Source organism: Sciurus vulgaris (assembly GCF_902686455.1).
Source record: "Sciurus vulgaris genome assembly, chromosome: 18".
NCBI lineage: Eukaryota > Metazoa > Chordata > Mammalia > Rodentia > Sciuridae > Sciurus > Sciurus vulgaris.
Genome location: NC_136479.1, coordinates 5,506,454 through 5,519,565, shown reverse-complemented (window position 1 = coordinate 5,519,565; position 13,112 = coordinate 5,506,454). Strand labels below are relative to the sequence as shown.

Here is a 13,112-nt window from a genome sequence, read left to right as displayed (position 1 = left end):
AGCAGGGATCTGTGAGGTCCCTTGTGATTGGCAGAAATGTCTCAGTTCTGCAGAGGACTAAGGTCCAAAGACCCTGGAACAGCCCCACGTTTCTCTCGCTCGTGGAAATGGAAACGGGCAGGGGTCGTCAAATAACCCCCCAGCCCTGTGCACCACAGCGCTGGTGGTCCCTTTCCCTGACTGCCCACACTAGACAGCAGAGGCAAGCCACAGAGGCAGCCAGGAAGCCCTGCAGCCTGCGAGGAAGAGGCAGCTTTAGCAAGCCGTTCACCAAACCCTTCTCCGCCATCCTCCAAGTTTACCTCTCTCCCCAGAGTATCAGTAGGCATGCTTTGATCACGAAAAACAAGGAACGGGTTCTGACTAACTTCAGCAGAAATAGATCACTCAAAGGATATGAGAGCTCAAGGGATGGATGGACGGATAATCAAGCTTAAATATATAAAGAGGGGAATCAAGGTGGATCTGGAGTCCAGCCCAGGGAACTCTCTCTTCTGTCAGTCTAACCAGGATATCAGCAGGGAAATGAATCTAGTCCTGGGTTCCAATCACACTGCATCTGCACACTCAACCCCCAGCTCAGGAGGGAGATGCCATTGGCCGGCCTTGGCCAAATCAAGGGTGCCGGGATTCTGCATTCCTTCAAGACTGCACACCAGGAAGGAGCACGAACCCCCGAAGGACGAGGGGGTGCTGGCCACCTCAGGTTGGAAATGCTTGCTGGCTTTTGGGAACAAGAAAACATGTGTGCCTACACCCTACATTCATCTATGAACATCAAGTTTATCTCAGGCCACAAAGGAAGACAAGAGGCTGGGCTGTCTTGGGGCCATTTTGCTGAGGGCCATGGTGGGGCTTACCTGCACCTCAGGAGGGAAACTTTCTCTTCTTCCCTCCCTCCCCCTGAAGCCTGCCTGCCTCCTCCTACCCCTGCGCAGAGGAAACGCCAAGTTCCCCGCAGGCCCCCTCCGCCATTCCCTTTCCCTGGCCCAGCCACCCCCACCGCTGGAATGGCATTTAGATCTCAAAGGAACCGAGCCGGGAAGACAAGTCCTCCTAGCTGAGGCATCAGTCACCGAAATGAAGAGCAGCTATGACAAATTGAAATGTCAGCATTATTAGTGGTTTTGCTCAAAGCTGTTTGATACTGATTTAATGATAAAACAAGAAATGGAACAGATCCACCCTGGAAAAGGGTCTGATGACTGGGGATAATGGGCTAAAATTAACGCAAGGGTGAGGAAGACAGAACGTGCCATGGGGCTGGAGTCTTCCCCCCAGGAAGTGCTAAACTGTCTCAAAGAAGGACAGGTTCTTCCACACGCCTGTGCGGTGCGGGGCTCAGGAGCACAGGTGAAGGACAGTGGCCACCTGGACAGCTCTTTGCTTATTCTTGTTTCCCAATGAAGTTGGAGAAATTAAAACCTGAGACTGGTTGGCTGATTTCTTGGTCCATTCCTTTGGGCCCTTTAATGAACATTGTAGCAAAATCAGGGAGCCCTGGCATTCAAAGGAAGAGCACAGACACCAGCCGGATGAGGACGGCCTTCTTTGAAACACGTTTTGCGCATTTGTGAATATTTGATTTGAGTGGGGCGCTGTTTGTGGAGGTTATCTTTTGGACCTCATTTCTGAGTTGCTAGAAGTTAGAAAGGCAACAAACCCCATTAGCTTGGAGAACACCACAAAGATGGGGCCATTCGTTAGATAGGATTTAAGCAAGCAAACAACCAACATTTCCTTCTTGCATGTGTTTGGGTACACAGACACACACACACGCACACACGGGACTGGTTTAGAGTCAGGGACACTATCCATGGAAGTCTCAGGCCTGTGTCCTGAGGGTCCTCTCTCTGCAAGTCCCTACCTAGCCTGGATTCTTGCTGTTCCCCTGAGCTACCTGCTGAAGTCTGGCTTGGGTCAATCATTTGGATGTAAATAATGAGGGTGGGGTTCACTTCCAGTGGGTGTATCTTGAAGACATTATTCAGAAAAGCAAATCACTTTTCTCAAGGAAAAGGATTCTTTGGGGACAATGAAATCATGTTTGGCAGAAGAGAGTTCCCAGGACTGTAGAAAATGTTCCCCCATCTCTTGGCAAGTCCCATAATTTACTTTCTGAGGGGACCCAAAGTAAGCTGGGACAAACTTGTTCTTCTGATGTAGACTGATGGAGTTCAGTCATTAGGTTGGGACACAAAAATCAGCTCATGTTACTGGTGTTTCAGGCCCTTGTCTCAGATCCATATACTTGACAAACTTTCTCACTGGGGTATGGGAAAAGGTAGTGAACTGTAAGACTTCTGAAAGAAGGACTCAATTTTAAAGTGATAAATAAATATCTTCCACCTTTTAACCTAAGATGTTTATGAATGTACATTCACTTGTCCATCTTTTAAGCTAAAGCATTTCCTTGGAGTGATTTATCTGCAAATAGAAATTTCTCATTGCCCTTCCCATATAAACCTCGGGAACATTTCAGTCCGGGGTCAGTCAACTGTGGCCCATAACCTGGTTTTTGTTTGTTTGTTTGTTTGTTTTTGGTTTTGGTTTTTTTGTGTTGGTTTGGGGTCTTTTGTTTTTCTGGTCTTGTTTTTGTTTTTGTTTTGGTACCAGGGATTGAACCCAAGGGCACTAAACCACTGAACCACATTCCCGGCCCTTTTTATTTATTATTTTTGAGACAGGGTCTTGCCAAGTTACTTGGGGCCTCACTAAGTTGCTTAGAGCCTCTTAGGTTGTTGAGGCTGGCCTTGAACTTGTGATCCTCTTGCCTCAACCTCAAGCCACTGTGGCACCATGACTGGCTCATAGCCTGTTCTTATAAATAATGTTTTTGGGGACCCAGCCTTAATTGTTTCATCTATAGCTACTTTTCAGGATCAACAGGAGTAGATACAACTGCAATCCCATGGCCTACAAATACTAACATCATTACAAACTGGCTCTTTTTGGAAAAAAAAACTCGCCAAGCTTCCATCTGTTATATCACTCTGGCTGTGCTTAAAGTGGAGTGGTAACACCAAGCCCATCCGAAAGATTCTGATTGCACCCCCTTTCCAGATCTGTGAGGTCTGGATTTCCACTAATATCTTAGTCCCCTCACCCGCAGCTAACTGAACTAACTTTTGAGTCTTGCTTTCTCAGACTGTTTCCCAAGCATTTAACTTAGTTTTCACAGAAATAGCTCTTTTTCTTACTGCACTCATTTTTCACCAGTTTACATAATATTCCACTAAATAATGTAATTACAATAACAAGTACAGCTGGCAGAAGCAGCTCTGGGAACCCAGACAACTGACTCTTGGCAAGCGGATGCCTCAGCGGGTGAGGGGAAAGGTGAGCTGTACAGAACGGTGCATCGCAGGGGGCCGTGGCCCTCAGCCAACGTGCCTCCAGAAGGGACCGAGCAGGCTGTGTTCATCTGGGCGGTGGGATATGTGGCGGCTAACAAAGTAAACGTCTTGCATTCATACCCTTCCCTGTGCAAGGCCTGTTTCCTGTATTGGTTGGTCTCACAGATGCATTTTGGGTCATGATTATTTGACAAAAGCCCACCTTTTCTGCCAGCCTGCAAGGTTCTGGAGAACAAGAACTAAGGAGGTCATATTGCATCATTGTATCTACACCACCTAGCACAGTGACTGGCATTTGGTTAATGCTCAAAAAAAAAAAAAAAAAAAAAAAAAAAAAAAAAAAAAACCTGTCTTGAATAAATAATTAAAGGGAGATGGCCTTACATGAGCCATCATGAATTTTGTGAAGTCTGACCAAAGAACTGTATGGGAGAGGGAGGATTACACTTCCTTCTTTGCTGTCCTAAGAGCCACTGAGGCCAGCCTGGACCACGGGGCAGGGCAGCGGGGCTGGGGAAGTGTTGAGAGGCAGGGAGTCTGATAGCTCAGCTCCAGGCATTCCGAAAGATATGCTAACTGATACCCGGATGCAGGCCATGGGTTCAAGCCAAGATGATCATTAGCAGTTTGCAATCTCCATCACTCTTGTATCTAGCAGAAATTAGAAACTTGCTTCTAACCGGCAAATTAAATATTGATAATGCAGATCTGCTGTACAGCATCTTTCACAGGCTGGAACCATGATTTCCATGTTCCTAAACCTTCAGTCATTTGCATTCTGCTATCGCCGTCTCTGTCATAACTGAGGGTGATCTGTAACATCAGGTGGCTAATATTTATCTTTAAAGCAACTCATTTTTAACCTAAGTAAATGAGTTTGCCAGGAAAACTGTATTGCACTACAAATGAAAAGCCAATATTAGTAGTCATAAATAAAGGTTAATAGAAAAAAATTAAACCTAATGAAACTAATAATTACTAAAAAATCTTTCCTACACCAGGAATTGTTCTTAGATCTCATACGCATTCATTGCTCTAGTCTTCATTTGCATGTATACACACAGATGCAAGCACACACTCACACCTGAGCACACACACTTTGTAAAGTTGGTGTGAGTCTTATCCCTAATATATAGATGAGAAGTTTGAGGAGCAGTGGATTTAAGTAAAATGTTCATGGCTACCAAGTTGCTATATTTGCAAAGTCCAGATTTTATCTCAGTGGGCTGAGCACCTGGCCCTTAATTCTTAACTGCAATATTGTGCAAACAATGTTTTTAAAGTCTGGTTGGATTCTCTGCCTGCCTCAGGCTCTAAGCCTGAGGCACACTCCTCTTCTGCTAAAAGAAAGCTTAGAAAGTGTGAGTCTTGTTACAGCTACTTTAGTTTAAACCGAGAGTTTCTCGTTGACATAAAAAGGATTGAGAGAGAATTGAAAAGGGAATAACTTTCTAAAAGAATCGGTGTTCACTCCTGGGAAGCTGAGAGTCTCACGCAGGGTAAGTGTCTTCCACTCTGGGAAACACTGAGCTGGGAGCTGACTGTAGCACATATATTTTCCAGAATGTTTTGCTCATCATCTCCGTCTTTGAGGGCCCAGGGAACATTTTAGGGGTACGTAATCAATTAGAAAAGGCTCCTTTTCTCTAACAAGACAATCTTCTCCCAGTAGATGACTATGGGCAGCTGGCCCTCCCTTTGTCCCTTCCCTGGACAGATCTACTGGACCAGAGTGAATAAGTAACCTGATCAGACCCCTTTTCTGGGAATCCCTAATCATGATCCATTGGTAGTTCCTCCCTATTCCTGTAAGAAGTGATACAGCATCCATTACAGGGCCTGTAAGGTATCAAGTACATTACAAGGTAGAAAGAACCTTTATCAAGAGAAAATTCCAGAATGGATCTACAAAGAGAAACAAAGAAAGGAGAGAGGGCTCTGTGAGGTTTGATAGCTTTCCAGTTAATTCCAAGCTCTTTTCTTTGGAGATCCCAATGTATGGGTATTTTGAGTGTTTTTTTCTCCTGCTTAGGCTACCCCAAGTCAGTGCCAATCATTCTCATTTGAAACGAGCTTAGCTAGGAGCCAGGGGCTTTTCTTCTGAGTCCACCCCAAAATGCCACCTGGAGAGGCTGCCCTCTGAATCGTCCTTCAGTGCTGGGAGTCGGGGGGCCACAGATAGGCCTCAGTGTGCTCCCTGCCTGGCATTCCCTGGAGGAAGGGAATGAGCCCAGGGCTGGGGAGCTTCACGTTCATGACGGTTAACCCCGCAGACTGGGAGGACGGGAGCTTTTCAACTACTTCCCTTCAATCATTATCCGGTCAGAAGGAAAACAGTCCCATCTTACAATCAGGGAAACTGAAGTGGAAGACACTAAGGGGCACGTAGACCTGGGCTTTGGGCCTGAGCCCATAATCAGTCTCCACCCTGGCCCCACATCCTACAGGGACTCCTATGGCTCCACTGACCATGCTGCTGATCAAGATTTGGGTCCATGGGACAGACGCTGGTGTACCTGGAAGCCACACCTTGGCCCTGGGGAACTGCTCACAACAGATCTGTTCATCAGTCCCAAGGCCAAAGACCACATGGTAACCAACGAATTCTAAGAAGAGTGGGCACTGGAATCCCCCACTCTGTGCCCACACAACCTTTCCAATGGGTAGACTGGTGGGAGAGATAAAGAGGTACTGAGGTCACTGCATCTGCCTTAGTTTGTCTCTTGGTTGGTTCCTGATGCCGGGAAGGCAGGTGGCAACAGTGGGTTTAAGACAACCACACATGCCTTCTCGGTATCCATCTTGAAGACAGCTGGTAAACATGGTCTCTGGGGTGAAGAGTGTTCAATTCACAGTGTGTCTGGTGGGCTCTCATGGACCATCTCCCCCCAAGAAACAGGCAGCAAGTTAATATGCAAACTCACAAGGTGGCTTTGTCTATTTTGAATTTAGCAAATTTGGGATGGGGGAGTGAACATGTTTCCCGTACTATGACTGGCTCATTGGTGACATGAGTAATATGGGGATTTTTCTGAGAAAGGTGAGTCATCTGTTAGGAGTAAGCAGTTGGTACCCTCCTAGGGGAGAGAGATGCACTAGGGAAACAGGACAGAGTCTCTGGGGTTGGGCTGGATACTGGGGACAGTGCCTGCTACCTGCTGCAATGCCTCATGCTGAGGGGGAGACAGATATTTCATCCAGGACCTACCAAAGAACAGGGGAAAAAGGAAAGAGTGTTCCCAGCTGAGCAGACAGGGGCTGAGGACCGGAGATGTGATCCACGAGGGACAGGATGCCAGAGAAAGTATTTACCTGGGCTAGGCGCAGTGGCACAGGCCTGAAAACCAGTGGCTTGGGAGGCTGAGGCAGGAGGATCACGAGTTCAAAGCCAGCCTCAGCAACTCGGCGAGGTTCTGAGCAACTCAGAGAGACCCTGCCTCTAAATAAAATACTAAAAAAGGGGCTGGGGATGTTGCTCAGTGGTTAAGCACCCCTGGGTTCAATCCTGGTACCAAAAAAAAAAAAAAAAAATGCATTTACCCAAATTCCACCAGTCAGATTCAGGCAGTTGCTAAGGAATGATTTGTGTGGTCTCTACAGTCCTGTGTGTGTGATGAAGGAGAGTAACGAAGGAATGGGAGACAATGCCCCAAGTAACACTGGGAACTCAGGCAGCTCCACTGTGGCTCACTCTATGGGCTAACTACTCCAAAGTCCACTCCCTTTTCTCCCTTCTCCTTAAGAAGAAGGAGTGTCTATCCCTGGAGATGAGTCATGATCGGTGCAGACAATCACTGGAATCCCAGGGCCTTCTGCCAATGACTGATGTAGAGGTTGGCCAGTGAGTAAGTGGGTATGTGCAGAGAAGGCTTCTGGGAACGACTTTCCTCCAATAAAATGCAAGGGTGGAGAGGAGAAAGCACCTCTTGCCACCATTGCCTTCTGAGGAGGATGTTGCCCCATGAGGAAGTGAGGGGGCACCATCTTGGATAAAGCAAAGGCCAGGAGAAGCACAAAGAGTCCAGACCACTGCGTGGCATCCAAACCCCCAGAATCACCCCAGGATCTGGGAGGTGAGCAAATGTTTCCATCTTTTAAATACCTTTGTTAGCTATTCTGGAAATTTCAGGCAACAGCATCCTACCCCCCCCCCAAAAAAAATTAATATAATTTTCAAAAGTGTTTCTCATAGTGTGTTCTATAACCTATAATGTTCCATCTTCAACAAAGTCTGGAAAGAGTTGCATATGATATCTATTGTTTTGTTGTGCCTTTGTACATTAGAGACTCTGAGAAGTCTCATAATATAATTATGAAAAAAGATATTTTACTTGAAATTTGCATTTCCTAAAATTTATTAATCATAGAATTTTTCCTTGACATCTTAGTATCTTATAGGACAAGCACTTCAAAGAGTCCATTGTGGAAAAAATTAACTTAGGATTTGTGAGAATAAAACAGGAGAGCAGATAAGGTAACGACTGGACATACTGACCCCTACATGGTGTGATATGCCCCAAACAGAAGGGTGGTCTTATTGTTCTGCATTATCTGCACTGTCCAGGAGGCCAAGGAATAGGGGCAGAGTTTGCGAGCACCCTTTTGTACACCTGAACTCTGGCAACATAACAGGGTGTGCTCAGGAAGCCTCTCAGCTTGACAGCATGGCCATATTCCATTGGTCCTATCTAGTCAATGTGGAAAGACATTCCAGTTGCTGCATTGGAAACATGTTTTAAGTGTGGCTGGAAGACAGAGTGACTTAAATGATATTGATAACTAAGTAGACATCTACTTCACTTCCGCCCTCTGTCCTTCTGAGAAAAAAAAATGAGATTGAGGGGAGCCCAATATGGAGCTACCAGGTATTAGAATTTCCGTTTCAAGCTCCTTTAAGAAGCCCTGAAAAAACAAATCCCTCCCCCAAATAAAAATATCACCTTTGTAGCCCTCCATAAATAAAAATATCACCTTCCTAAAGGAAGTTTTTCTCTTGGGAGAGCTAAGCTCACAAAAGACAAGGAAAGGAAGGAGAGAGAAAGAAAAAGCAGCAGAGCAATAAAAGAGGAGACAGAAGATCACGTCCACAGAGGAGAAAGAAACGTGGAGAGGAGCCTGCAGCCAGTGCCGCTTGGCAGTGGGGCTCCCGGGGGCCCTGGGCGCCCGAGTCAACGGGAAGAGAGCATGTCACGTCTTCCCCTTGGTGCTGTTTAGATTTTGAACCACATAAATGTGTGTTTTATCAATTCAAATGTGTCATCCATCAATCCAAAACATAAATCAGTTTAAAATGCACAACGGAGACAACAGTCTCAACACGGGATCAACAGGGAGTGGTATGGGAGCCGTCAGAGCCAGGCTTCGGACTCGACCCCATTATCCAGTCTATGGAAGCACTGCTTGGATACACTCCCCAGAGGGGGCAGGGCTCATTCTGGCCCTTGGCCACACCCCGCGGACAGCGCCCTCATCCCTGCTGACAGTCAGCCTCTCAGCCCCAAACCAGCACTGCATCAGCCTCTGCCTCCTTAATCTGCAATAGAGATTTCAATACTCTCTCAATTCTGAGGAATGTGTCTGGATTCCTGGAGACAAAAGCATACACTCCTCTGTATCTAGCACTGACCTAGTTCTGGCCATCGTCCCTTCCAAACAGGAAGAGAAATGTGAAGTGGCAATACATTATTTACTAGGATGAACCAGCCATTCAAACTGCAGGGGGAAAGCAATCAGAGCTCAGGACAGCTTAAACCACCTCCAAGGCTATTTCATGATGGAGTCGCAACTGATGTTGGCACAGCTTCGTGGGAGTGGCGTGGGTGGAGATGAAAGGTGACAGGGAGCATGCCGGGACATCACATAAACACACCTGCACAAAAGGAAAGGAAACCTCCACCCACTACCTCAGCGCCACGCCACTGGATTCTGCTGTTTGTTTTACATAAGGACTTAACAAACCCGATGCCAACAGCAATTGTAAAATGGAAATCACGCTACAAATTGCCACCTTGAGACTACTGCTGAGAAAATGCTCTTAGAGGTGACGAGACGGTGCATTAAGGCATTAGACTGATTTTTCTTGTTGGTCCCTGATCCCAGACCCCAGTACTGTGATTTTAAGCACAGCAGATTCCTCCTGTTCTCACAACACATGGGAATGTGACTCCAGGTCACGTCACATCATCCAGCAAAACCTGCTCACTTCCATCTGTGACATGAAAGATAGGTCCATCAAGACTCCAAATCCCCCACCCCAAGGTGACGCACTAGAAAAGAAAACAAACATGGGGAGGGTCTGCACCATGTCAAGGAAACCCAACTGTTTCTTAAAATGTCACATTCATGCCCCGAAAGACGTCCAGTAGACACCACGGGAACGGAACATGCTGCCAAGCTTCACCCACAACAAACCACTCTCTGCACACCTGGGGGACTCTCTGCACCTCTAGCACACTTGAGAACTGGGCTTCGCTTTTAAGTAAGGTAACAGGCTATGAGGCTTAAAAGTCTAGCCCCCTCTCCTACAGACACAAGTGACACCAAGTTCAAAAGTTCTCCCGATACTCAGATTCTCTTGGAAAACGCCCTTGACATCAGTTCACCCCAGCCCCGAGTCAAACCACTTTTCCACCAATCAGCACACAGCCTGGTATTCACAGGAAAAGGCAGTGAGATGTCCTTTCGACCTCTGTTATGACTTAGACCTCGTGTTGTACACCAAGAGAGTACAATGATGTCAAACAGATTCTAGAAGAGAAGTATTTATTGCTGAATCTAAATCAAAAAATCCATATCTACTATAATGGCACTTCAACAGAAGATCTAGTGTATTCACCAGCTCAATCAATACTAAATTAGCTGGGATAAATATTTTCAACTCTACCAGTCTTAAGATGTAGCCTGATATTTAGAACCCGTGTCTTGGGAGAGACAAGGCAAGGTTTGCTCATCACAGAGAAATGGGAAGCAGGAGGCATCTCACAATCGCACCTACCCGGAGCTGCTCTCGTTCACAATTCATCTGTTGCCTTGAAACCTGCAAAGGAAAGGAACAGAGGAACACGTCAGAATGCTCTGCGTGGAAAGCAGCTGGAAGAAAACCAAGTGACTTCTCATCACTGGGCTCACGGGAGACCCAGAATTCATTCATTATGCAATTTTCCTGCAAGTCTACACAGCCTGAGCTTCACTTGGAGTTTCAATCCTGGGATCCAGAAACACAGCTGGGATGAGCGAAGCGTCATGCAGGGTGTGAGGGAGAAGTGCAGGAGAGGGTGTGGGAGGCAGCGCCCAGGCAGGGTGAGGGCTCTGCTTTGTCTGGGACAGACCCCCAGGGAATCTGGCTGGGACTGGGCATGGCAATCTCAGCGTCTCCTCCCATGTTAAGGGCTGGGAGGTTGCATTTTAGGGCTCAGTTCTAATCAGATGGGTGAGGAGGATGCTGAAGTCAGTGCTCATGCCAGAGAGAGAAACCCTGATGGATTCGTGGTATCTCCATAACACACGCCATGCACTGTTTACACCTGCCCTGGCAGTGTGCCGTCCTCAGCATCCAAGATGCTTCGCTAGAGTGGCCCTAGGACTCATTAGCCAAACAGGGGACACTGAGTGAGGGAGATGGATGGGAGGGGAGGGCCAGAAAGCAAGGCTCACAGGTCAACCAGGATGCACAATCACCCAACTGAGCTGGGGACCCAGGGCTCCGTCTTCATTCCAGCAATTAGCTAGAATAAAATTTAGGTCTGGATTCACAATTTGTTTTGTATATATCTCTATATTTTTAACCACTTAAAAAGAATTCTTGATTCCCAGTTCTTGATAGTGTATTACAAGTTTTTGAGACTTTTACTAAGGGATAAAGAAGGGTTAGGAACCAACTTTTGATGTATATTTTATGCATTTTGTACTGCAAGTTTCTTGTTACTTTTTCGAAAAACAAAATAAAAACTAAGAATCTTTATTAGGATGTACCAGAGTCCAAAAATCTATAAATCAGTTCTTTTCTAGTTTAAGAAAAATGAACTCTTAAGAACAGTTTTTAAGAAAATAAGCAGAGAGGCACACACATATTTATGTACATATCAATTAGTCACAGCATTTTTTTTTGTGAAAGAAAGAATGTAAACATTAAGATATGTAGTAACGGGGAAAATTACAAATAGATTAAAACATTGACATGTTGGCCTAATGTGCATTTGGAATTGTGGTTTTTAAAAACAGAGACATGGAAAACAGTCACAAAAGCACTCTTTAGCTTTCAAGAGAAGAAGCTACCAAAGTACACAAATATCATGACTCCCTTTTCCTGCTGTTAAAAATAAGTGCAATAGCTCATTAAAGGAAAGGAAGAAAGATGAAAGAAAATAGAGAAAAGAAAGAGGAAGAGATATTTCAAATTGTTAAAATGGAAATGGACACAATTCTAAAAAGAAATCCACATTGTTTTAGACTTGAAATAGGTGACTTTATGTCATGTAACTTGAATCTCCATAAGCGGGTATACAACCACGGGGGCAAATCCCAGGGATGGAGCAGGTTCTTGGCTGCAGAGGATTGTGGGAAAGGACCTGGGAAGGGCAGGTCCATGACTCTGGGCTGCCTCTCGTGTCTACAACCAAATGGTGATAGTTGCACAAGATTTTGAATGTCCTGAATGTCACTGCAGTGCTCAATGCAAGATGGGTACAAGGGCCAAGTTTATATCAAGTGTATTTTACACACACACATGCACACGAAGTGCATGAGATCCAGTCCTAGAAAGCACCAAGTGAAGACACTCCACCTTGTCTACCTGCTGAACACAGATATGTAGTCTGGGTAGATTCCATGCAGTGACCCTTTGACCCTTTGTGGTCTCTGAAAGTGACAGCAGCAGGTAGAAGGGAACAAAGACCAGGGTCCCAAGTTCCAGCAGTCAGAGGTAAGTGACTCACCACCTCCATCCCCCACGATCAGGATCCCCCAGCATGGACTCCAGGTAGCCCATAGCCCAGCCCTGGCACCCACCCACAGATAGAGGCAGTCCCAGAAGAAGCCCTCTAGTTTTATGTTGAGAAGAAGGAGAGAGGAATCTTAATGCTCAGGCAGTGTGGGGAGTCCCTTCTTCCCTTCCTTCTTCATTCCCTCCCTCTCTCCCCTCATGCTGCATCCCCCAGCCTTAGGCTAATGTCACTGGTGTGGGCAACAGTGCCAACAACACAAATGGAACATCTAGCAGAGGGAACCATCCTTTATGATTTAAGAAGCTGTTGTCCAAAGTGCTGGGCATGCTCTCCTCCTCCTTGTTTTCCTTCTTGCTTTGTCCTCTTATCAGTTGCTCCCAAATGTGAGCATATGAATGGTTCAGAGGTGGGGGAAACAGCACCTTTCTTTCTGGCTAGATAACAGAAAAATAAAAGGGAGCTCTGGGATATAAAAATTATTTTAAGGATGCTGGAGACTAAAGAATTAGGGGAAAGGACCCCATACAGTATTTTTAGGAATTCCTGGTCTTACCTCTGAGCTATGTTTGTGTACCTGACTCTGAAAAGGTTCCATAAGCTTTGAGAATTGAACTAAGGGGTAGACGTCTCTCCAGGTCCCAGGCTGGGTGCACACCTAGGACACATTCACACGTTCTGGCAAAAGAATAGATACTAGAAACATACTCCAAAAAAGAAGATGAGAAATTTGAACTGAGCCCAATGAAACTGCTACTGCAAGATGTGGATCTAAAACTTCTACAGGACTCAGCAAGACCCAGAGTCTCAGAATAGT

At 45.9% G+C, this 13,112-nt stretch overlaps 1 protein-coding gene across 32 annotated transcripts in view; it reads right to left on the bottom strand.

Annotated features, from left to right (window-relative positions):
- Window positions 1-13,112, bottom strand: part of RBFOX1 (RNA binding fox-1 homolog 1) — a 1,434,211-nt gene that overhangs the window by 536,579 nt on the left and 884,520 nt on the right. For all 32 annotated transcript variants that reach the window (XM_079121708.1, XM_079121711.1, XM_079121725.1 and 29 more), the window contains one exon: window positions 10,351-10,392. In XM_079121708.1, the coding sequence (XP_078977834.1) occupies window positions 10,351-10,377 (27 nt within the window). In that variant the 5' untranslated portion in view covers window positions 10,378-10,392. The remainder of the gene's footprint in view (window positions 1-10,350; window positions 10,393-13,112) is intronic.